The sequence below is a fragment of the Carassius carassius genome, chromosome 14 (genome assembly GCF_963082965.1).
Source record: "Carassius carassius chromosome 14, fCarCar2.1, whole genome shotgun sequence".
Taxonomy (NCBI): Eukaryota; Metazoa; Chordata; class Actinopteri; order Cypriniformes; family Cyprinidae; genus Carassius; species Carassius carassius.
The window spans coordinates 5,991,771-6,018,088 of NC_081768.1; the positions used below are offsets into that span (position 1 = coordinate 5,991,771).

The following is a 26,318-nucleotide window of genomic DNA, read 5'->3' on the forward strand; positions in this document are numbered from 1 at the left end:
TATTAACCATTGAATCACTTGCATTTCATGCCAAAAAAAAAACCTATTTAAATCAACCTAAATTAAAGATATTAATGCTATATACAATGCATGAAAATTGCATTTTTAAATTATAAAATATATGATTAAATGCATTTTAATATATAAATAAAAATTATGTATATTATATGCATTTTATTGAGATTTTACTTTGATATGTCAGCAAAAATGTCAAAGCTTAAATATTCCCAATCTGTAAATGTATAAAAATGCGATTAGCAAACACTTGTAAAATTATTCTCATGATTAAAAATTATTCATGTGATAAAAACATTAGATTTCTGGATTAAATTTGTCACGACAAAAAAAAATCTGTTGTAACTATTAAATTAAGACACTATTTGAACTCTCTGGAACACACACTGCGTTTATCTAGAGTCCCTGTCACTCATGTCTCTTTTCTCATTGAAAATGAATGACTGGTCGCTTCAGTATCTTCAGTCTTCTGTCCTCTTGAGATTATTTACTATACTTCTGAGACCCTGTGTGAGTCACGATATGCCCTGTGGGACTCCTTTTGGCATGAGGAGCATCTCATTTATTAACAACAGGGAATGTTCTTACTTTAAGATGAATATTTCTGTCTCAAACACCAAGTCTCAGCATGACAACAGTTTGCTGTGATGAACAAAACAAAGCGACTGAAACGATGCTGTTTGTTCAGTATGTGAAGTGTCTCTTCAGGACTCTGTCCATTGATCGGATCTATTGATCTGAGATTTGGGCTAAAGTGTCTCTGATCTTTCCAGAATCTCTCATCTCCAAGGAGCAGTTAAAAAAACAGCTGGATCACAGGAGGAGCATTTGAGCACAGTGTTTTGATCATTGTTTAATCTGAGAGATGGTGTCTTTTTCATGGATCGTTCACTGTAGTGACGTGTCTAGACGACTCTGAATAATTGAATAATTTTATGTTAGGGTAATGGTGTGTGTGTGTGTGTGTGTGTGTGTGTATATATATATATATATGTGTGTGAAGAGTTCAGATGCAAAACCCTCTAAATGCCATCTTACATTTTCTTTTAAATGAGCATTTTTTTCAGGCTCCTAAATTTATGATTATTTATTTCACTTTAATTGCATAGAAAAGGACCTATACATTGTTATCATAGTAAAATTACTGTACCTAAACATAGGAGCCTGATTAGAAGAAAATGTCAGATGGCACTTAGAGGCATCTGAACTCTTTATATCTATAAATCAGTGTTGCCAAATCCAGAGTTTTCCCACAGAATTAACACTTTAACATACTTTAACACTGTTGCCGTGGGTTTTAGCGACTCCAATAGTGTAATATTTAGTCTCAGAGAGGTGAATATTACTAGGGGAACCTTGCCAAAAAAACTGAACTCAAAACTTAAATGTGTAGCCATTTAAAGCAGCATTATGACATAGGCCACTGGCTTTTGCCAGCCATGCTTTAGAATTTTGGGAGGGTCATTCACATTGCCTTCGCTTGGACCAGGGGCGTAGATTACGCGGGGGACGTGACCCCCCCACTTTTATCATCACGGAACTTCGTCCCCCCCACTTTTTCGGGCAAGTGTGTTCGCATAGAGGTTTTCAAGAGCTGGTGTGAATAAATATAGATTTAAACTCAAAGAGACAGGATAGTCTGCGCATGTTTTTTTCGGACGGAGAAAGGGAGATGAACGTCACAGAGCGCTAAACTCTCGTGCAGTGTGTGTTTCATACATACTCGAAGCCGGAGGGCGCTCTAGCGCAGAAAGTCATATCAGGAAATTCCTAATATTGGGGCAACAGCATCCAGCTATCACTGTATGAAATGTTTTCGGTTTAGTTTTTTATTCAAGTCCAAAAAAATATCCAGCAGGTGATAAATAAAGTATATGTACAATGCAGTGCTAATTGCCATAGCATTTATAACAGTATAGAAACTATTCTGTTATGTGATAAAAAGTGTTTGTAGTATATAAACAAATCATTATTCTTTGTTATTGTCCAGCAGTTATAGATTTCTAAGCCAATTAAAAGCTAGAAATTAGAGAAAAATTTAATTTAACTATAGTATCTACTACCAGTCAACAGTTTTTGAACAGTAAGCTTGTTAATGTTTTTTTAAAGAAGTTTCGCCTGCATTTATTTTATCCAAGTACTGCAAATCAGTGAAATTTTTAAATATTTTTTACTAGACTATTTAAAATAGCTGTTTTCTATTTGAATATATTTCAAAATTTAATTTATTGAGGTTTCAAAGCAGATTTTTTTGCATTATTACTCCAGTCACACGATCCTTCAGAAATAATTATGATATACTGATTTACTGCTATAAAAAAGAAAGAAAAAAAATTCTTATTATGATAATGTTGAAAACAGCTTAGTAGAATGTTTTCAGGTTTCTTTGATGAATATACAGTTCAGAAGAGCAGCATTTATCTGAAATAGAAATCTCTTGTAAAATGATGTCTTTATCATCACTTTTGATTCAAAGAATCCTTGCTAAATAAAAGTATTAATTTATATAATTTATTAATTATGTTATAAACAAAAAGAAAAAAATATATATACTGACTAAGCTTTTGAATGGTATAGTGTATAATGTTGCAAAAGCTTTTTATTTCACATAAATGCTGATCTGTGGATCCTTCTATTCATTTTACAATGTACTCATGTTTTAAATGTTGATTATCAGCAAATCAGTATATTAAGAATGATTTCTGATTAATGTGATACTGAAGACTGGAGGAATCATGCTGAAAATCCACCTTTGATCACAGGAATACATTACATTTAAAATATATTCAAATAGAAAACAGTTATTTTAAATTTTATAAAAATTTCACAATATTACTGCTTTTGCTGTACTTTGGATCAAATAAATGTAGGCTTGGTGAGCTGAAGAGACTTCTTTCAAAACATTAAAAATCTTACTGTTAAAAAACTGTTGACTAGTAGCCTATATAGATTACAGAAATGTTATATCGTAATTTGATATATATATATATATATATATATATATGTCTGTGTGTGTGTGTAATGTCTGTCCCCCTCACTTTTGAAAAGATGGCTACGCCCCTGCTTGGACACGCCCCTGCTCACAGCGAGATTTCGATGATTTAGGATCTGATAATCAGCATTAATCCTTTTGAAAGGCTTAACAATAGTCTGCTTATCAGCACAAAACAGAGGCCCAATCACATTCAATATGTTTAATAAGAACAAACAGACTGCAACAAGAACATGACAGGAAATTAGCTGTAGAGTTATTAGTCCTGGAGAGAGACCAACATTATCAAAGTCCACATCCCTGCAGTGTGATTTTAATGCTAAATTTCACCCAAAAGTCAAATTCTGTTATCATTTACTCATCTCATTTTGTCAAAAACCAATATGATTTTTTTTAATCTGTTCCCTTTCAGTGAACAGCTCTAATAAGAGCCATTTCTTATTAGTGTGAAGAACATTTTAAACATTTTATAATCTAAGGAAAAATTTTCCAATTTAAAGAACATTTTGTGTAATGGAAAGGTTCCATGATTTTTAAAGGTTCTTCATGGAGCTGTAGATGCCACTGAAGAAGAGTATGTAATGCAAAAGTTTAGCAGAATGATCGAGCAGGTGTCTTCCATAAACTGAAATTGAATGATGACCAAGGGCTCTCGAGCTCCAAAAAAGTGAAGTAAAAGGTGACAAAATTGTCTTTTTGGCTGAACTGAGTCTGGTTTTGGAGTGAGGGGGAATTGCTCATGCAGTGTGTTCTTTCTGGCTCTGAGCAGTCACATCATTCACACGCGGCCTGTCTCGGGGGTTCAGCTGGACAGTTGATCCTCTGACAGGCCAAAGTTTGAATTCCCATCACAATTCTCCTGCCTCTCTTTAACTGACAAACACCTTTTCCCCTCATCCTCTGATCCTCCCTCTCTCATTCAGAACAACCAGCTGCAAAGAAAAAGCGAAACTTAGATCTCTTTAATGTCTCAGTTGTTTCTTCTCGACAACAAAGACATTAAATGGAGAGCAAATGGACACTGATGCTTAAGTCTCCTGCTTGTCAGTAATCTCACATGTTTCTCCTCTTGAGTTTCAGAGGAGATCTTAAATGAAACACAAGCTAGACTTCCTTGAAGTCTCCTGAGCTACTTCCTTCAATTTGGTACTTTCATTGCCTATTCAAAATCTATTATGGCCAGGCACACAGAGGGGAAACTGGGTAAAAATGCTCTTTAAATGACAGAAACAGGGCTGCAATTTTCTGAGGCAGACGCTGAGATGTGTTTTGTGGTGGAAGTTATTGTAAGGAAAAAGTGAAGTTTTTGATCACTGAGAGATCCGATGACACTGTCTTTCATGCTGTTTTGGACTTGCACTTTGTTCTGTCTCTTCAATTTCTCTTTTTATTCCTGTACCTTAATATGCCTTTTGATTGTGTTAGATTGAATATGTGCAGCTTTGAGACTAGTAGTCTGAAATACTCTCACATCGTTTTCAAAGGCATTGTGGGACAGATAGACAGCTGAAGAGCTTACAGTAGAGCTGAACATACCAGGGTTACAACAGTTAACTAAAACTAAAATCATAAAAAATATAATAATAATAAAATTAATAACAATAAAAATACTTTGGCTAGTTGAGAAGGCAGCGGATATCACAGCACGTATGTGTTTGTTTATAGGAACAAAGGAAGTCAAGTTTCCTCACTTTAGCAAAGGAAATCTTCTTGGCTTATATCAAAATTTTTCTTTGCAAATTCTTAGTTTTTATGTCTAATTCAAGATAATGATGATGATGTTTTTGTTGTCGTTGTTATTATTACTATTATCAACATCATCAACATCCTTTTTATCCTTATTATTATTTAAACCTTGTTTAAACATTCCGTTATAGTCTGTATGATTGATCATATCAGTGGAAATAGATGGCATAAACATTATTTTTCAGTTTAATTTGTATTTAAAAATGAATTCCATAATTTTTCTATTCCAAAAGAAAAGTCCTCCCTCTGCCTGAACTGAAAATGCATATTTCAGCTAAATAGCAGACACCAAGCAGCTGAAAGATCTCCAAGAATCAGCTTCCATACACTCCTTAAGGTCAAACCCAGCAAGTGGTCAGTAACAGCGAGTGTCTAATAACGGCACACTCGAGCGTTCAGCCTGCCTAGGGCTAATGAAAGTCCACTTGGATATAGACCAAACCACTCTTGAGATCCCACTGGCCTGGAGCTGTTCTCCAATGCAGTGTTTACGTATGCAAAGCTCTCCTCTCCTGCTCAAACTGAGAAACCGCTGGGCTTTGATCCACATTTACTGCCATGATTCTCTGGGGGAAAAGCTCATGGAAATGCAAGGGAGGAACAACAGAGTAACCTATAGCTGCTAGCTCAGCACTTTGAGTGCCTTTGAAAGGAGTGCAGTGGGAGACTCTGGACAAATGTTTGCTGTGGCAGTTTTAGCCGATAACATTTGTAAGCTGTCCTATAATACTGAGAATTTGTTGTATGAAGTGCCCACATGCTTTGCTATATGTCAGATGCAGATCGAATCAAATCAAAACAGCAGATCTATTCTAAATTAATACGAAGAAAAAAAATCTAGATTTCCAGTAAAACTGCAAAAGATATCCAAGAATAAATCCTGAAGTTAGTGACGTGACATTCAGCCAAGTATGGTGACCCATACTCAGAATTTGTGCTCTGTATTTAACCCATCCGAAATGCACGCACACAGAGCAGTGAACACACACACACACACACACTGTGAGCACACACCCAGAGCAGTGGGCAGCCATTTATGCTGCAGCGCCCGGGGAGCAGTTGGGGGTTCAATGCCTTGCTCAAGGGCACCTAAGTCGTGGTATTGAAGGTGGAGAGAGAACTGTACATGCACTCCCCACCTACAATTCCTGCCAGCCCAGGACTCGAACTCACAACCTTTCGATTGGGAGTCCGACTCTCTAACCATTAAGCCACGACTTCCCTACATTGTATTAATATAATATAATATAATATAATATAATATAATATAATATAATATAATATAATATAATATAATATAATATAATATAATATAATATAATATAATATAATATAATATAATATAATATAATATTAATTATATAATATTTTATATTGTAAGCAACAATTTCATAGTAGTTATATATACACACAAACACACACACAATTCAATTTTTATCATTTATATAGTTGTATATGTTGTATATAGATGTAGTTTTGTATATATTAGTGCTGCCAGTTAATCACATACAAAATAAAAAGTTTACATTTATAAAATTATTTATTATTTTTCCCCCCAAAGCTGGTGGCATCTGATGGCGTTCAGCAGAGCAGACCGGTGACGGTGGACATCCTGGTCATCGACGCGAATGACAACACACCCACTTTCAGTCAGGTGTCCTACAGTGTGGAGATCTTCACTAACATGCTGCCCGGACAGACCGTCCTGCAGGTGAGGACACAGCACTAAAGCTCAGAAACACTCACTTTACTCACCAAGAGCCATTTATGAATTATTTATTCATAGCGGAGTGTTTGTTGAGAACTCTAAATGTGATTTGGAGTGTGAAATGAACTCGGCACTATGTTTGTTTCATTAATAACTGAAGATTCTAGTCAAATTATTGAATGTGACTCAACAGCTTGTGGGATATTTAAAAAAAAAAAAATCTGATGAAATATGTGAAAAATGCATTGAAAAGTGAAGCAAACAGTCATTCAGCTAAATGAACACAAAGAGAGCAGGCAATAAACCAACTTTTTAAAGAGGAACCAGATCATATGAACCGCAGCTAATGAACTGCAGTGAGTCATACTGTGAACTGTTTACATCTTTAACCAGACTTACTGAACCCCATTCAAATGCCTAAATATCATTTTTCTCCCCAGGGTGTCTTGTGAATAATTTGTATATATTTTTATGTTTACTTTTCAGTTGTTTTGTTCCAATGTTGAGAAATAGCTTGCTTCTAAAACGGTCTAAAGTTTCTAATTTAACTGCATGTTTTAGCTGTCACAGTGCTTTCAACAATGCAGCTTTTCCAGTAACAAACTACTTTTTCAACAACAACAAAAAATTACATGGGAAAAATTCGGTCTTTGCATATTTTTATTGTGAAATATTTCATGATTTAAGTGCTGCTCTCCATCAATATCTTTCCACATAATTATCTTTTTTAATTTTAGTTTTATCAGTTGTATATTAGTGTAAGTTGAAGGTATACATTCATGAATATAGTATTCCCCAGTTAATAGTTTGACTATATTTAGCTTTTCAGCTTGTTGTGTAGCTAACTTCCGTGTTTTTAGCTTTAGCCAAGCTTTTTTAAGTAAGTAGCTCTTCTATAATTAAATTGCTTTAAATTATTCAGTTTCAAAGTAGCTTTCCCAACACTGATTTGTTCGGGTGACCTGTCCATCTGTCGCTCTCATTCTGTCTCTTCCATTTGCAACATTTTGTGAATGACAAATACATCTAGGTACATCAGTACATTGAAGTTCAATTCAACAACTTTTTTAGTTTGATCTATAAACATAATGCAGCTTATTCTGCAATTTTAAGGTTGTGTATTCGGTCATAAAACACAGTTGACACTCCTGTAAATAACCAAACTGTTTGTATAGATTAGCATTAAGCTCTCAGAAGGCAAATGACATGCTATTTTCATTTGCATTGTGAAAGTGGCTTGTGTAGACATGGTGGGCTGACAAAAAGTGGGACAAAATGATATAAAGTGAACATAATGTGTGCTTTTCTGTCCCTCAGGCTATGGCATATTCACTCTCTCTCAGTAACGATTCTCTCAGCTTTATTTTGGCACTCTGCTCATGTTCTGCTCTGCCTGTGTTTGTCTCATTCTGTCACGGCTGGGTCACGATTCAACAGAAAATCAGTCACATAAAGGCCTGTAGTTTCTCTTGAAATAACAAGCCGCTCTGGTCCTGCTGGAATGAGGTCACAGGTCACAGCTAGGTCAGCCGGGCCACTTGGATGTGTTTTATAAGCCATATTTGCTGCCCTCGAGTGAGTGTGTGTGGTTGAGAATTTTTTTCCTTACCTCAGCACTCCAAGCAGCTAAAGGCACGGCGGTACGGATCAGTGCTTCTAGAGAGTTTTCTCAATAATGAGAGCCGTGGATGGAGGTGGCGCTTTCTTATTAGCAGGACTTTGAATTAATTACCCTTAGGGTGTATTTATTGCCCCGGTGCTTTTAAAGATGATAACGTTCGAAGTTAAGTGTTTACATCTAAATGCGCGTATTTGAACCTAATCAGAAGTGTTTAGTCTTTGATCTGTATCTTTGTGTTTGAGAATTTATCCTGAATAATCATATTATGCTGCTTTTACACCTCATTAATACAGAGGGTCTAATCTGCATTTTAATAAGGATGGATGGATGGATTTTCTCTTATGGCTGATATAATGTAATGAGTGTTGAGTTTAAAGAAAGTAAAAGTTCAGCGAGTAGAACTAAGACCTCATCTGTAAATATTGTGAGAAAAAGGCATTTAAATATTATGAAAAAAGTACTAGGCTTTTGAGCATGGCACTATGGTACCACCGTGGTTTTTAAGCCATGCATTATAGAAGTACCATGGTATTCAATAAAGTGTACTATCAGATAAACAGTACACGTTTCACCATCTGAAAATCTTTTAATTGAATTATTTGAATGAGATCCCTAATCTTAATTTAATTCTGATTTAATTCAAAATGTGAGTCAAAACAGACTAATACAATTCTATAAATATATATTTATACATATATAATGTTGATATTTTAATATATTTTATTATATAATGTGTATTTAATATATTTTATATTAATATAGATTTATTTTAAATCATTATTTGTATTCGTTGATTTGAAACTGCTGTTTGTGTGTGTATTCTCTTTCAAATAAGTTAACACAAAGATATTAAAAACCTAAATATATTCAATTCCGAGTAAATTACCATAGCACTTTTTGGAAGAGTAATGAAGATCAGTGTGAAACAAATGAATGTGGCTTCAAATAATACTGGCTGTGTTTGTTCTGTCAGTTGACGGCTCAGGACGCTGACGCTGGTTTAAACGGACTCATCACATACGCCATCCTGGCTGGAGATCAAGGTGATTTCATAATCAACAACCGCACAGGACGAATCACCTTAGCACCAGGGGTCAGACTGACTGTCAGCCGTTCCTACACACTGACCGTCAGAGCGTCAGACAATGCTCCTGACACAGAGAGGAGGTCAGATGTGACTTCATTACATCAGTTACATAGCAGTGTTTGCTTTTGTCTTTGGTCTTTTATTTTCTTTGTCACTTTGTGTATAGGAGCTCCATAACTACAGTTTACGTAGAGGTTCTGCCACCCAACAATCAGAGTCCACCACGATTCCCCCTACAGACCTACAACCTGGAGATCAGCGAGGCCATGAGGATAGGAGCCATACTGGTGAATCTGCAGGTACACACACAGATTTTACTTGGAATGGAATATTAACCTACTGTTTACTGCATACTATACAGCATACTCTTAAAAACTGCCAACTTTTTAAACAGTATTTCAACATGGTCATGCAAAACATGTCATGAAAATATCTGGAAATTTTAAAGTTCTCAGTTCTGGACATGGAAATGTCTAATTTAATAATAAATGTAATAATTATTATTTAAGTAATATAATAATAATAATAATAATAATAAAAATATATTATATAATTATAGAATAATATAATATAATATAATATAATATAATATAATATAATATAATATAATATAATATAATATAACAATTTATTTAATAACAATAATATTTTATATAATGTATTTTAATATTTTAGTCATGCTTTCTTCATTTTTAAATCATTATTATTGTTCTAAATTGATTTTTAATTTCTATTTTTGCGTGCAATCTATTAAATGGTTTAAAGAAATTCTTATCCAGTAATCATGAATGACTGAAAAAGTCTTGAAAAATTCATGGGTCAATATGTGTTGGAAGTCTGGTCTTAAGCCTTTGAAGTCTGATCAAATTACAAAAAAAAAAAAAAAAGATGTTGGCAGATACACTGGAAATAGAAGGTCAGGTTGAATGCATTGCATTGTGGGATACAGTATCCCACGCAATATGCCCTTTTGTATACTGCACATTTTGATAAATGTAGTAGGTCATCTGGGTATTCTGTGCATGCAAAAAAAATTAGCATAGTACTGAATGCACATAAAGATACTGCTGAAGTGGAGTGTGTAGATAGCCATTCTGAACATGGCCACATGTATACAGTGATTTCTTTTTTCATAAGATAATATGAAATTATTTTTATAATTATACATTTATTCTAAAATATTTTATGATTTTACAACTCAACTGCACAGACAAATTGAGCTGTCAAACTCAGAAAACAGCATAATCAATATCAGCAGGTATCCTGGAAAAAAGCGTAGGGTTATACATTTATATGTGTTATAAAATGTCACTGATTCTACAGTTGTTCATCATGTCCTTCAAACAGATTTGGCCTTTTCATTTAAGTGTATTGTTATGCTGCAATTGATTTCATGTTACATTGATTTTGTTTCACCAGCTGGTACTTGTCTGAACTACTAGTGTAAACTGAGTGTGAAATGATGTATTTTCACAGGCTACAGACCGAGAGCTGGATCCCATCATCTACCGGATACAGAGCGGTGACCCACAGCAGGTCTTCAACCTTTCACAAACGTAAGTTTTCATTAATAAATAAAATCCCTCAATTAAGAATTTACAGATCTTGTATTGCAATTCAGAATTCTATTTGTTTGCGCATCTTGAATAGCAACATTATCATTTTAGGGACAGAAATGTGTAGTACATATATGGCATATGGTCTATACAGTACGTACATCTGTGCCTCTCTCTGAATGAGAATCCCTCATTGGAGGAATGAAGACAAGACAAATGCACAAACAAGCTTAGAGTGTGAATGTTTCTGGGTACTAATGTGTGAGAATTTGAAAGGCTTTGTTTTATAGTAACATGCAGTTGGTTTATTAGTGATTTATGACTGTTGTATGTAGTAAAAAAAAAAGAGAGTTATCAGAGCAGAGAGCTAGTGTTATATACATCTCTTGTCATTTTTTTCTCATTTTTCTTGTTTCACTTAATCTGTTCTTTTGTTTTTTGTGTATTTTCTTTTTTGTCTCACCTCATCTAGTCTGTTCTCTGCTTTTGTGTCTTCTCCTCATGCTCCATCTCATCATGCTTTGCTGTGCCTTGCCTAGTCTAATTTCATTGGGTCTAGTCTAATCTTTTCTTACCATGTCTTTTCTTATCATTTATCTTCTCATTATGTCTCATCTCGTCGGTTCTCTTCACATCTCGTATCACCTTGTTTTATCTCTTTATGCTTCACTGCATCATTATCACTTCATCTGGTCTTCTCTCTTCTCTTCTCTTCTCTTCTCTTCTCTTCTCTTCTCTTCTCTTCTCTTCTCTTCTCTTCTCTTCTCTTCTCTTGTTTAATATTATCAGTAATGTCACTAGTAAAAATGTGAAGAGGTTTTGTGAGGTGACTGCTGAAATAAAACCCTCTTACACTGATTTGTCTTACAAAGGATTTTTTTTTTCTGTTGAAGAAACAGCAAAGACAGTTGAAGAGTCATTAAAAAGGGATGTTAAAATTTAAAGACTTTGCCTTGAATGCTGTGTGGCTGGCAGAAGGTTTGTGAGGCCGAAAGAAAAGAGAATCCCAGTTACTGAAGTGTTTTATACGGCTGTTTCGAAGGCTTCAGAGGACACGTTCAATATCGCTTTTGTAGAGGTCAACTGAGGAGGAATATAATTCTACACACACACACACACACACACATGAGCAAGCAGCACAGCAGCCTGCTTCTTCTGCTGTGTGTGACTGCAATGTTAACAGGATCTTGTCTGTCCATCCTCATCCACCACTTCCCCCCCACACACACCCGTGTGAGCTCACTGTAGGAGCTCAAATCCTATTGGTCTACAAATGATAATGGCCGCTTCAGCGTGGATGATCATAGATATTGGTTGTTGAATTGCACATGTAGATACCAATGTTTATTTACTATCTACATTGATTGTTTTAGCAGCTGATTCAACAAAGGAATTATGTAAATTATGGTCACGACACAAACACACCCAAAAATTTAATCCTGAATACAATTTCCTAGGCACAGTTTCTGATCTTACAGGTCATTCTGTGTTCTGAGTACGTGTTCTACCTCGTCACTATGAAAATAATCCCAGAATTAAACAGATGGATGAAAACTATGTCATCATTTACTCACACTCATGTTATTCTAAAAATGTTGTTTATGTTGATTTTTTTCTATGTAATGAAATTGGAGGAGCTGTCAAGATTAAAAAATTTTAAAAGTGTGATAGCCTGTTTGATTCATTACTCTGAGTAGCTGCAATAGATTTATGTATATGGAACAGATGTTGCGTATTGGCACTTTTACTCCCAAATCTCATTTGTGCTATTTGAATATTGGCATAATTTGGTGCATCATGATTAGGTTATGAGACCTAATGATGTTTGCCATCATTGATGTGACATATCTTGAATCACCATATATATATATATATATATATACACACTGTATGCTTCACCTTCCACATACATTTTATAAAAATGGGGTGATGGGGTGGTGCTAGCGCAGTGGATAAGACACATGTCTTTGGTGTGAGAGACCCGGGTTCGAATCCACTGTGAGACACCAATGTGTCCCTGAGCAAGACACTTAACCCCTAGTTGCTCCAGAGGCGTGCGACCTCTGACATATGTGGCAATTGTAAGTTGCTTTGGATAAAACCGTCAGCTAAGTGAATAAATGTAATGTATAATGTAAAAAAAGATTCACATCCTACATAAAATCTATAAAGAGTCAAGGAGCTCTGAAACAACATAAACAGTAAATGACTAAAATTTGGGTAAAATGCTAATTTAATTCGGTTGACAAGATTCATCACTGTCCTCAATATAGACTAAACCTTTTTTTTCTTTTGTCCGTTCAAATTCTGTCAGTTCCATTTAAAGTAATTTATTGACAATATTATGTTTACATACAGCATTGCCAAATAATTATACAGAATAATGACAATAACAACAACAATAAAAACTGTATTTAAGTGTTAGTAATTAACAAAATCACGATTAAATATTATGAATGAATACAATCAAGATAAAAAAAAAATAGCATAAAACTACTTTTTTCAAGGCATAATGAAGAAAAGCAATACAGTAATATTATGTACAATGATGTTCTTTGCTTATATTGATCAAGGCAGTAGTTGGTTTATGAGATTGTGCAGCTAAATATATATATTTAAATAGAAAAAAAAATGTGATAACACTTTATTTTGATAGTCCACTTTAGACATTCTACTAGCAGTAAGTAACTTTGCAACTACATGTCAACTAGCAGTTAGTAGAGTATTAGTAGACCGTCTGCTTAATATCTTCTAACACTTTCTTTGTCAACTTATTGTCAACTTATACTAAGCCTAAACCTACCCTAACACTAACCCTAAACCTACCCTAACAGTCTACTCTGAGAGTTAGTAGACATTTAGTTGCAAATTTCTGAGATTTAGTTGATATGTAGTTGACATATAGTTACAAAGTTACTTATAGTCAGTAGAATGTCTAAAGTGGACTATCGAAATAAAGTGTAACCAAAAATGTTATGTGTCTGTTCAGTATAGGTCTTCTGCTGCTGGCCAAACCTCTGGACAGAGAGACCATTGACCAGTATCGCCTCATCATCACGGCATCTGACGGCCACCCAGGAGGGGTGAGACTGCACCCATGCCCAAAATCAGCACTTTTACACTGACTGACACCTGCTCTGATTTAAACGTCTGATCTCTTCACAACCTCTTTTCATATCTTTCATATAATATGTTTCATGCCACATTCTCGTGTTGCTTTAAATGCATATTTTCACAAAAGCACCCATAATCCAAGCTGGAAAAAACATATTTCTATATAATTTGTTATTCATTAATTTTTTTTTTGCATAGTCATTACTGTCAAAAACTTCTCAAGGATGTTCTGTAATGAGACTCAGTGCACATCTTGTTTAAACACATTCACCTTTTTAAAAGAACATTTACTTGTATTATCGGCTTAGCTACTCTAATGAGAGAACCTCAGCAAACAGAGAAACGCTGGAGTGCTAAATGACTGCATGAAGCTCATTTATCAAACACGGGCTGATATATGTAGAGCCGATGAAGAGGGAGTTTTCAAGGAAGACAGGCACGTTAAAAGCATTTTGAGACAGAAGGACGTGCCTTCATCTTTCCCTGCGCAACATGACTGGGCAAAATGACTTTCATCTGGTCAAACAAGTCCATTAAATCATTTACATTTCAGATCATGGACATAGAAAGTGCAAAGTGGTTAATTAATCAATGTAATTTACCTGACCTCCACCTCTTAAAGCTTTATAATGATATCTAATGAAATATTCAGTGCAGCTCACATTCTTGAGATCAAACAGGCTTCAGTGGGGTTCAGCACATTCGTATTGCACTTGTCCTTCAGTCTGTGTGTGTGTGTGTGTGTGTGTGTGTGTGTGTGTGTGTGTGTGTGTTTGTGTGTGTGTGTGTGTGCGTGTGCGTGTGCGTGTGTGTGTGTGCGTGTGCGCGCGCGCGTGTGTGTGTGTGTGTGTGTGTGTGTGTGTGTGTGTTTGATGGTGTTGATGTCTCTTGACAGAATTGTAGGGGGAAAAAATGTTTTTGCCAAACAACAACCAACAACTCCATCTATGACTACAATTATTATTATTATTATTATTATTTTTTTGTGAATTAATTTTTCATGCACATCCCACAGGGATTTAAACTCTACATGTGATTCTTGACTGATCAGTTGAATTTATATTCATCACTGTGTGCTATTAAACTTTTAAGCCCCAGAAACTCAATTGCTTATGATTTAATAACATCTCTGCAAATGTGTTTCTGGAATAGAGTCAGAAACTAAATGGTGACATTATTTATTTATTTATTTATTTTCCAGGGAAGTCATTTTCAATATTTAAAAAGGCAACTAATAAGACTGACAGACAGCAGCATGGTGATTGTCAGAGTGAATGCTGTGAAAGGTTCAGGGTTTGACAGCAAGAGCACACTGAACTCCAGGGTTCAGTAGAACTGTCAGGACTGTGCTTTTTGTATGTGTATAGGCACTAACAAACAATTCATAACCAAATTTTTCATATGTATGTTTAAGCATAAATGCTTTAATTTTTTTATTTAGTATTTATATTTTATTCTCTTTCCATTATTATTATTATTATTATTATTATTATTATTTATATATAAATAAGTTAGGTTTTAGTGTTTTAGGGCTGCATAAATGAATGCTGGAACTAGTATCATTAAAAATATTTAATGGAATTTTATTTCTCAGCACAGTCTAGTGTTGTTGCTTTGAAGTGCCTTGAACATTAAACTAAACATTAAAGTGTATTTTAAAATATATATAAAAAAAGCTAGTTTTATTTTATTTTTATTTCTATTTTATTACCAATTTGTCTTTCTAATATAGTTTTTTTTATTAGTTTTTAGTCAGATGGGTTGTTAAGCTTTACAATATGCCATCTGACGAACAGAAATAAATAATAATAATAATAATAGTTAGCTAAAATGATTTTGAATTAATTTTATTGTAAATTTGGAGTCATAACAAGTATAGCATGAGATTTTCCTTTTCTTTTTTTTTTTTTTTTTACATTTCCATAATCGTAATCATTCTTAGTTGCCATTCAATGACATTCAAATGACCAAAGATTTATTACCATTACCAACCTCAAAAATCATTTATAAGATAGTAAAATCATTTTGTTTCAGGACCAGCAAGAGTGTTGATCCTGAACTTGTCATTCTTACATATTTAATTCATTCCTGATGATATTTAATCACTCTGTCCTTATTTGTAGATTTCCACGGCTACTGTCAGCATTGTCATCACGGATGTTAATGACAATGACCCCAGCTTCGACCTCACTCTACTCAGAAACCTAACCGTGAGGGAGGAAGAGGCCAGTGCTTTCGTGGGTCAAGTCAGGGTAAGTTCCATGACAAAACATATGATGTATTTTTATTTTGGTGAATTTGCTGTCTTCTGAGGGTCTCAACCGTCATGCCACACAGATCTTCAGACATCACTTTGTATCATTCTCTAATTAAGTCATGGTAAATTAGAGTCATTAGTCACCTTACAGTCAGTCCCTGATGACTGCTGCTGTTCCGCCCTGCCAAGTGGTTGGATTTTTAATTAGCGTGTTTGATTAATCATGCTTTGGTTGGTTAGAAAGATAATCAATGAAAGATGCGTCAGGCTTTCATTCACAATGCCGTGTTGTCATCATGCGTCTCTTTATCGCTCATTTGTTTCTCTGTGATGTCTTGATCACTGAGTTCGGTGCCGATGTGATTGACAGGCATAAGATGATGTGACAGTGCCTTTGTGCATCAGTAAAACTGCGACTGAAATCATTTAGTGCAGGTGATCTCATATGGCATGATATTGTTTTCCAGAAGTAACACATAAAATAAAAGTTGGATCTTTCTCTATGAACTGTCCCCTTTGTTTTTTCATCGTCTTTTTAATATTTTCATCACATGTTTTTTGTAGATTTAAATGCACAAACAATCTGCAAAAACCTTAATCTAGACATAATTAATAGTATTGTAAATGTTTTTTAATTTAGATTTTATCTATTTTAATATCAATCTCTCTTTTCAGTTTAGTTTTTGTTTTCATTCATTCATTCATTCATTCATTCATTCATTTATTTATTTATTTATTTATTTATTTATTTATTTATTTATTTATTTATTTATTTATTTATTTATGTTTAAGCTTTAGTGTTTTAGGGCTGCAAAAGTACATTTCAAAAAAACTTCAGCACAGCATAGTGTTATTGCTTTTTAGTGTCTTAAAACCAAGCATTAAAAAATCATATATATATGATTTTATAAGCTAAAATTTATTGTGATTTTTATTTCTATTTTATATTTTACTATCTTTCCAATTTAGTTTATTTTTTGTTTTAGTTAGGCTGGTTCTAAATGTGTAAATATAATATACCATTTGCCATTTTTTATTTTATTTTGTATTTCATTTAATTTTTTCATTTGTTTATTTGTATTGAATGAATGAATGAATTAATTAATTAATTAATTAATGAATAGTAAAAAAAAGAAAACAGTCTAATTTGAGTAAAATTTAAATTCAATCACAGAGTCATGAGTTTAGTATAAATAAAACATTATTGCCATTGAAATGATTCAGTGTGTGCTGTCCTCATGTGGCATCATATTGTTTTTGTGAAGTAACTATTAAACAGCTAAAAATTAGTTTTTTGGATGTTGCTAAAGTCGGATCCCTCGCTCTGAGCTGTTCTCTCACTTTCCATCAGCTTCTTTTTATTTCATCATCCTCTCATGTTCTGTGTAGTCTGCCATGTTCACAACAAGCAGGTGCTCATCAAACTTTGAGGCCTTGCTCTCAAATTCACACACAGATCTCCGTGGAGATCAAAAACACCTGGATTCTTATTGTGCTGTGACAACAAACAAGCGTACGCATACGGACACTTACTTCACACATCACACACGCACATCAGTGTGTTCCCGCTCTACAGACACTTACAGCCATGATGTTTGCCACAGGCTAACATGTCCAAAAGCCTTAAGATACTATTCACACTGAGAGCTTCAAGCATTCTACAAAACAACCCATTTTGATAGACCTTTTCACCTTGGGGACAAAATCTGTCTGCTTATATTATATTATATTATATTATATTATATTATATTATATTATATTATATTATATTATATTATATTATATTATATTATATTATATTATATTATATTATATTATATTATATTATATTATATTATATTATATTATATTATGCATTACAGTTCAAATTTGTATTTTATAGTACTGTGGCGAGTGGGGCCCAGGCCTGGTCCTCTCTCGTCCTTCACTGTCGTCGCTCCAGTTTTATATCCTTCCATCTCCTACGTAGGACTCGAGACCGGCAGTGGGTCGCAGGTGTCACTGATTTGCCCAAACATTGCCGGCCTCACTCCTTGTTCCCACGTCCCTCGGCCCCGCCCCACTCGCCACAAGTACATAAAATGAAAATAATAAAATAAAATACATTTCAAATAAATGCTGTTCTTTAGACCTTCTGCTGATCAAAGAGTCCGTAAAAAAGGTACGCAGCAAAATCATTGTGATCATGTGACACTGAAGACTGTAGTAATGATGCTGAAAATTCAGCTTTGACATCACAGGAATACATTACATGTAAAAATAGATTCACATAGAAAACAGTTTTTACTACATTTTTAATCCAATAAATGCAACCTTGCTTGAACATAAGACACTTGTTTCAAAACTGAAAAATCTTACAGAACTGAACTTATATATATATACATATATCAATTTTTCCATTTTTAGAATCTGATAGATGAATATTGCACCATTCTGGTTATATAAAATAATAAGTATTTGATGTGCTATATTCCAACTTATATTTTTGCGGATTCTTTCATATTTATTATACATGCATCTTTTATGAGCATTAGTGTTCGACTGTAAATAAACTAAATATACTCAAAGATTCATTGTCATTTAAAATGAACTAGCGAAGGCAAAAAAGGTGAATCAAAACTTATAATAAATGGTGAGATGTTTGAGGGAATAACAGTCAAAAGTGACATCAGGAAACAGGTTTTTATTAATTTATTGTGTAGTGTTGTTTGTTTGTTTATTTATCGCTCTGTTTACATATTCATTCCATTAGTTAATTATTGAGGCGAGCAGATGCCATGTAAGTGTGTTGTCAGGACGTTTGATGAGTGCTGCTGGTGAGAGGGCCACGGGCAGCACTTTCATTCCTCAGCGCTCAGATGTGGCTGTAATTTCTCAAGGCTCAGACGTGCTCTTTTCATTTCACTTATTTCCATTCGCCCACATTTGGATTTTGGCCCTTCATCCCATCATCGTCCTGTCCCTCCTCTCATCTCTCTCTCTCTCTCTCTCTCTCTCTCTCTCTCTCTCTATTTCTCTCTCTCTCTCTCTCTCTCTCTCTCTCTCCTCCCAGAGTCTGTGTCATTTATGTCGCCAACCCGGCATGCTTCTCTAATAACCCCCCCCCCTACAGGAAGGAATTATAGCAGGCACCTCTAAAGCCATTACAGCAGAGCACTGCTCTCCTGCTCACATACAAATGAGCCGCTGTAACCACGCAGGAATTAAGATTAGTTCAGTAAATCTTTATTTCTTTCCTCTAAAAAACTGGCTGCGATTATTATTATCAGTAGTAGTATTTATTTATTTATTTATTTATTTATTTATTTATTTATTATTATTTTCTTTTTTTTTCATTGTAAAGGTTGTACAGTGGGTGCTTGGTAAATTTGAAACCAAAATTAAATATATCCCTGATTTGAGTAACTTTATATCATAATTACAATACAAAGTTGTCGTAATGGAGTAAATAAATTTTTTGAAAGTTTCTCATGTTTAACAACACCATATATATATATAATGTATTGTGGAAACTGTGATATATTTTTGAGAATCATTTAATAAATAAAAAGTTCAAAGGAGCAGCATTTATCTGAAATATAAAACGTATGTAACACTATGTCTTTATTGTCACTTCTGATCAATTTCATGCACTTTTTATGATTAAAAGTATTTAAAAGAAGTGAGTAAAGAAAAAAACTACTGACTCAAAACTGAAAGTGATTCAGTGAGAATGATTCAGTGGCAAACTAAATTGATGGATACAAACCAATAGATGATTTAAATCAAGTTGATTTAAATAACTAAAACTGCTGAATATACGATATAAATATCAAATTCATGAGTGCATGTCTCTGTTTTCAGGCCACTGATCCTGATGCCGGGCTCAACGGTCAGGTCCGCTACCATTTGCTCTCCTTTGCGTCTCTGTTCACCATAAACGCCACGGGCAAAATCTTCACTGCGGTGCCGCTGGACCGAGAGACTCGGAGCCGGTACGATCTGATCGTGGAGGCATCAGATGGAGCTGTGGACCCTCGCAGGACCACCATCACATTGTTGGTGGAGGTGACAGACATCAATGACAACAGCCCTGTGTTTTCCCAGCCCATCTACACCGTCAACGTCCCAGAAAACACCCCAGCTGGAACCGTCATCCTGAGACTCAGTGTAAGTGGTTGGTTGTGTAGTTCTCTCAATTCGGAATACTTCACGATTTGATGTTGATGTTCTAATATGATGTTGACATAAGCTGTTGAGAAAGTTAAAGGTGAACTGTAAAATTTCTGCCTCCGTTTGACCTGGGCATCTAACCTGACTTTTAGAAAGGAAGGAAAAGCAGATTGTTTGTGGGTGTGTGTGTGTGTTTATTTATGTGTCTGTCTATCTGTGTTGTGTCTGCTGGCCTGACAGTTACTGGCTGATTATGTGTGTTTAGTATCCCTTGAGAGTGTGGGGGAAAACGTCTCTGCGTTTCCCTGTTTATTCCTGACGGGCTGCATATTTAACTAGATAAAAATTGACAAGCTTGACAGACCCAATGTGAAAACAGGAGATGTTGTCTTGTGATAAATGTGCATCTAAACGATCATGCTCTTGAGAGTTTTAGCAGAACGCCTATGTAACAATACAATCACCAATGAATTTTGCATGAACTAGAGATAAATATGAGCAAAAAGTCTGAGAGACGAACTCAATAAACTGTGAAAAACTGTAATATTGTTAAAAAATTAGGTTATTAAAAATTTAAATAGTTGTTTCATATTTTATATATTTTAAAATGCAGTTTTTTCCTCTGATAATGAAGCCGAATTTTCAAAAGTCTGGGGTAATTAAAATTCAAGTAAATAAATAAAAGTGACAAAAATGTGTATAATGTTATACAGTATTCAAAATCAATGCTGTTCTTTTAAACTTTTTTCCATCACAAGATCAGACAATCAATCAATGAGTCAATCAAATAAATACATGCATACTTGTTTCCACAGTAATATATATATATATATATATATATATATATATATATATATATATACATATAATATTATTATTATTATTTTTTTTTTTTTGATCATATTAATGATGTGGTACCATTAATAATTGAGAACCAAATCAACTTTTGACTGTTAATGTATGTATTTATTGAACACATATTGTTTCATGACATGTGTGTAGATGTGGCCAGATGTATTTGTGTATTTGGCCTAAAACGATATGTGTTCAGATATACAATACTATTAGCAGGCAAAATTGAAAAAAAGTGCATTCCAGTTTTGGATTCAGATTGAAGGAAAAGTAAGGGTGTGTGTGTGTGTGTGTGTGTGGTCGATGGATGAGGGGCAAATGAGTGACACTATTTGAAGACAGTGATCTTCCTGCTTTATTTTTATCTCAGTGTGTCTGACACCTTCAGGTCCCCGCAGCACTGGCTGGTGTCAGAGCGCGTGGATCCTGGTGACAGAATCTGGTCCGGGGCTGATCTACTAATCAGATTCCCTGTGCTATTTCTCTCTGGGGGTCCTGCACTTTATTTATATACTTCTGAAACCTTTGAGATCAGTGTAGAATCTAATTCCTTGTGCCTCCCACATCAAAGAAAGACACCTGAAAGGTACTCACACCCTCAGAGAGACAGAGCTGCTCAGAGCACCTCTCCTCTGCTGTCTGTTAGCTTTCACTCCTGATCAGCCTCAGATGCACACGCACGTGGAACGCAACTATGACTCTATGTGTGCTTAACATGTACAGTGGCCCCAAAATATATCTGGACACCTGAGGCACACTCAGAAATGTAGAAATGTCAGTTCACTATACTGTATAACAAAATGTCAAACCAAGTGCCATTTGTTTAAAAAAGAAAAAGAAAAAAAAGGGGGGATATTTCAAACACACTTTTCAGGTAAAACATTTCACACCAAGATGTTAAAAAGTCAATGCATTTGGAAAAATGCAGAGTATAGTTACTTAATATCTTGTCATCTAATGCAGTGACATTAAATGCAGTGCGATCAATGTGGACCATTTTTACTTGCTTAATGCATGTTTGTGGTCTAATTGTGCATCATTTGGCAGTGCACATTATTGCAAATAGTTCTATTTATTAGTCTTTTTATTTTTTGCATTTATTTTATTCAATTATTTTTTTATTGGCAAGACTAGATAGATGTCCACATGCTGAAATTAAAGCTTTGGGTTTTGGATTTATTATTTTTAATAAATCCTATTTTTATTTATTTATTTTATTTATTTATCAAAACTTAAAAATGCAACAATAATACAATATTACCGAGGAGATGATTCAGATTATTGTTGGACTTAAGTCTTAATAAATAATAATAATAATTTACTAAATAGATATGCACATACAAAAGCCATAGCTGTAATTTACTATTTTTATATATACTCTTGCCAATAACACAAATAATCAAATAATCTAATTTAATTTGATCATAACAGTTTATTTTGTTACTTACCTCAATTATGGTATGTAACAGCAACATTTCACAATCCAGACAATTCCCAAATATTATTATTATTATTATTATTATTATTTAAGTTAAGTTTTAATTTTCACTCAAAAATAAGCCTGGTTAGAGAAGAGAAATGGGTTATGAACAGTATTTTATGTTGTCCATGAGGCCACCATTTAAGATCTCTCGTGTCATCTGATCGGCCAGTGGTCAGCTGAGATGGATAAAATCCATGTCCTGACCAAATTTATTTACCCTTATTTTTTATTTATTTATAACTTTATTTGTATAGGGACAGTACAAAAAAAAACATTATCCCAGTCAAAGCTGGAAAATATGTATTAAACATATAGAGTATAGCAAAAGCTAATTTGCATCTCAGGTCCCTAGAAAGGCTTTTCTAAAATAAAAAAAATAAAAACAAAGAATAAAACTACTACTCATAAACTACCACAATATATCACTTATAGACATTCAAATACCTACCTAAATTATACATATAAGAAAAAAGAAAAAAAAGAAAAGAAAAAAAAACTTTTACATTACATTACACTTTTACATACAAAAATGATTACAATTAAATATGCAATTATTTTAAACCACCGCTTTAACTTCTATGTAAAGGACTTAATTTCAAGTATTGCCTTAAATTCATTTGACAACAGGTTCCAGAGTTTGGAGCCCTCAATAGAAAAGGCTCTTTGCCCTTGTGTAGTTCTACAAAAATGAATCCTATAATTCCCACCTGATGAACTCCTAGTGATTCTTCTTGTATCATCCTGTCTCTTTATCAGTTTACATACAACAGATGCTGCCTTATTGTTCAAACATTTAAAAATCAATTTTATATATGACAGATTTTTTACATTTGTAAAACTTAGCATATTACATTGTTTTTTAAACGTTGCAGTGATACAGTATGAGATGCGGGACAAGATCATAATGTCTTTCTTTCTTCTGTGGAAAAACATTTGTTAAATGGATATAAACATACACTCTTTTGTTCCACAGAAGAAGGAAAGTCATACAGATTTGAAGAAACAAGGGTCAAGAATATGATGATGGAATTTTTATATTCAGGTTTGCTGTCCCTTTAAGAAACATTTTAGGTTTCTTTATTCCTGCAGTACCTGGCCAAGTGTGGGATCATTAATTCTCTTTTTTAACCTTTATTCTCTCTGTTCTCTTTCCTCTGTGTCTCTCAGGCGGTGGATGCCGATCTCGACTCTAACGTGACCTACAGAATAAAAACAGAAGCGGCTCAGCAGCTCTTCGCCGTGAACCGTCTGACCGGCGCCATATCAGTCCTGCAGGCGCTAGACTTTGAGGACTTGGCAGCAGGCAACAGCACCTACACGTTTGAAGTGGAGGCGTTAGATCACGGAGGAGTCCTTCCTCCTGGAGCAGCCACAGTCATCGCTAGAATCACGGTAAAGCCTCTAAGAGCGCTCAGCAGCTTTAAAAAACTCGTTTTATCACACCAGTCTCAGTGGCAGCATGAGAAACTCTCTTCCTGGTTTGAACTTGTGGGAAGGAGGCCAGTTTTCATCAGGTCTAGTGCCGTGATTGGATTAGATCATTCAAAGCTCGTCCACAGTGTCTACGTGCTTACGCTTCTCGCAGAAGCTCCGCTGACTCTGTTCCAGTAATGCCTATAAAAGATTTGATCTCTGAATTCAATTAGTCTTGAAAGAGAAACCCCTGTGTTGGCAGAATTGTGGGCGTTGTTTACTGGATCCTCGCCTGCGTTCTCCTGCTTTCCCGTTGTGATATTTCGGGTTGACGGTGACAGGAGTGACAGACAAAGCTAGGTTCTGATGCTAGCCTGGCACAGCTATTCCAGGCCTGAATGACTCATTAGCTTTGTGACTGCAATTATGTGAGGATTTTAACACGAGCGCTCTCCATCGCCTCGATGATTAGCCGGGGGATCAGAACAGAAGGATTAGCCTCCTCCAGTTTACAGCAGCTGGAGCGAGTGCGTGTGATTAAAAATGAACTTGAACTTCATGTAATAAGTTCCATTTTTAATTATGTAAATCTGATAGAAATGTGGTTTTCAGCGAGGGTTTATGCATTAGCATTACTGAACGCAATAGCTAACACAGACTAAAAATGAATTCTCTCAGAAAAAAAGGTACAAAAGCTGTTACTGGTGCGGTATCCTTTTAAAAGTTACATCTTTGTACCTTATTTACTCCTAAAGACCCATATTATTACCTAAAATGTAAATATTAGTTTCTTTTTGAAAGGGTACTAGTCCAGTGATAACTTTTGTACAATTTTTTCTGAGAATGTACAGAATGTAATAATTTTGGAAGTAAATATATTAAGTTAGCATTGTGGGCAACCAGTATGCAATGTTATAATTAAACTAATATGGGGAAAAATAACTTTATTTCTGTAGGTAACATCAGTAAATGCCTGAAAAAAACACTCAAATCACAACTTTTTGTGTTTTTGGCTAGAGAGAGCGACCGACCCAAACAAGGTCGTTCCACACAAGTCGTACGAGTGGCAGCCAATGGCTCATTAAATCAGTTTTGCTTCCTTTGATCACTTCAGTCCGTACTTGCCAAACTGTGGGAAGTCCAAAGCAAATACATGCAAATGAGCATCCACCCACCTCGCTGCAGGGTCGCTTGCATTTATCAGACTAATCTATGCTTCTTAAATTTAAGTTCAAAAGATGCAGTTTAACAAATTTAAGATTACAAATTTGGACATTAATTTAAAGATTGAGTGTATGAATAATTATAATTACAATTGAATGTTAAATGCTATTACTTATTTACATGTTGTATTTCATAATCAATGTTATTTAATATTATTTATTTAGTTGTCATGCGTGTCTACTGTACTGGATCGAGGAGATAAACACAAGTATAATTCCAATAAACACAACTTTATTGAACTGAACACCAGGAAAGCACACGTAGGGTGAGACGAACAATACCGGACAGGAAATGAGGTACAGAACACATTTTTAAATACACTGAAACTAATGAAAGTGAAAGTGACGTGACATTCAGCCAAGTATGGTGAACCATACTCAGAATTCGTGCTCTGCATTTAACCCATCCAAAGTGCACACACACAGAGCAGTGAACAAACACACACACTGTGAACACACACCCGGAGCAGTGTTCATCATTTATGCTGAGGCGCCCGGGAAGCAGTTAGGGGTTCGATGCCTTGCTCAAGGGCACCTTGGTCATGGTATTGCCGGCCCGAGATTCAAACCCACAACTAGGGTTAGAAGTCAAACTCTCATACCACTAGGCCACGACTTCCCCAATGGGACACAATGGAACAGAACTGGGGAACACTTGGAACAAATGATAACACAATCAGGACAGGAACAGGAAGACCAATTAAGGAAATAAACAAAACATGGAGCACGTGGGAGAAGGACACACACACAGACATGGAACAGAGTCTGACATTGGTTTTATAATTTTTAATTAATATTTTGAATATACTCTCATTTTTATATTTTCAGTTTCATTAAAATAATTTTAGTCATTTTTTTATGTGCTTTTGTCATTTTTTACTAGTAGTATTTAGGTTGGATTTATTTTTATTTTATTTTTTATAGTTCTTTTTAGTTATTTATTTCCAGTAAGTAATTTTAGTGCTTTTTTTCTAAGTTTTGTTTATTTTTTTATCTAATATTTATATTTTAATTATTTTCGGTTTAACTCTATAGTTTTTTACTATTGGGTTATAATCTCAACATTTAAATAATCAATAACAAGATATAAAATTGTTTT

At 34.6% G+C, this 26,318-nt stretch overlaps 1 protein-coding gene across 1 annotated transcript in view; it reads left to right on the plus strand.

Moving 5' to 3' along the window:
* pcdh15a (protocadherin-related 15a) overlaps nucleotides 1–26,318 on the plus strand; it is a 164,407-nt gene that overhangs the window by 85,437 nt on the left and 52,652 nt on the right. Inside the window, exons 14-21 of the mRNA XM_059565825.1 lie at nucleotides 6,315–6,464; nucleotides 9,056–9,249; nucleotides 9,336–9,468; nucleotides 10,646–10,725; nucleotides 13,715–13,808; nucleotides 15,963–16,091; nucleotides 19,940–20,245; nucleotides 23,751–23,975. Of these exons, the coding sequence (XP_059421808.1) occupies nucleotides 6,315–6,464; nucleotides 9,056–9,249; nucleotides 9,336–9,468; nucleotides 10,646–10,725; nucleotides 13,715–13,808; nucleotides 15,963–16,091; nucleotides 19,940–20,245; nucleotides 23,751–23,975 (1,311 nt within the window). The remainder of the gene's footprint in view (nucleotides 1–6,314; nucleotides 6,465–9,055; nucleotides 9,250–9,335; nucleotides 9,469–10,645; nucleotides 10,726–13,714; nucleotides 13,809–15,962; nucleotides 16,092–19,939; nucleotides 20,246–23,750; nucleotides 23,976–26,318) is intronic.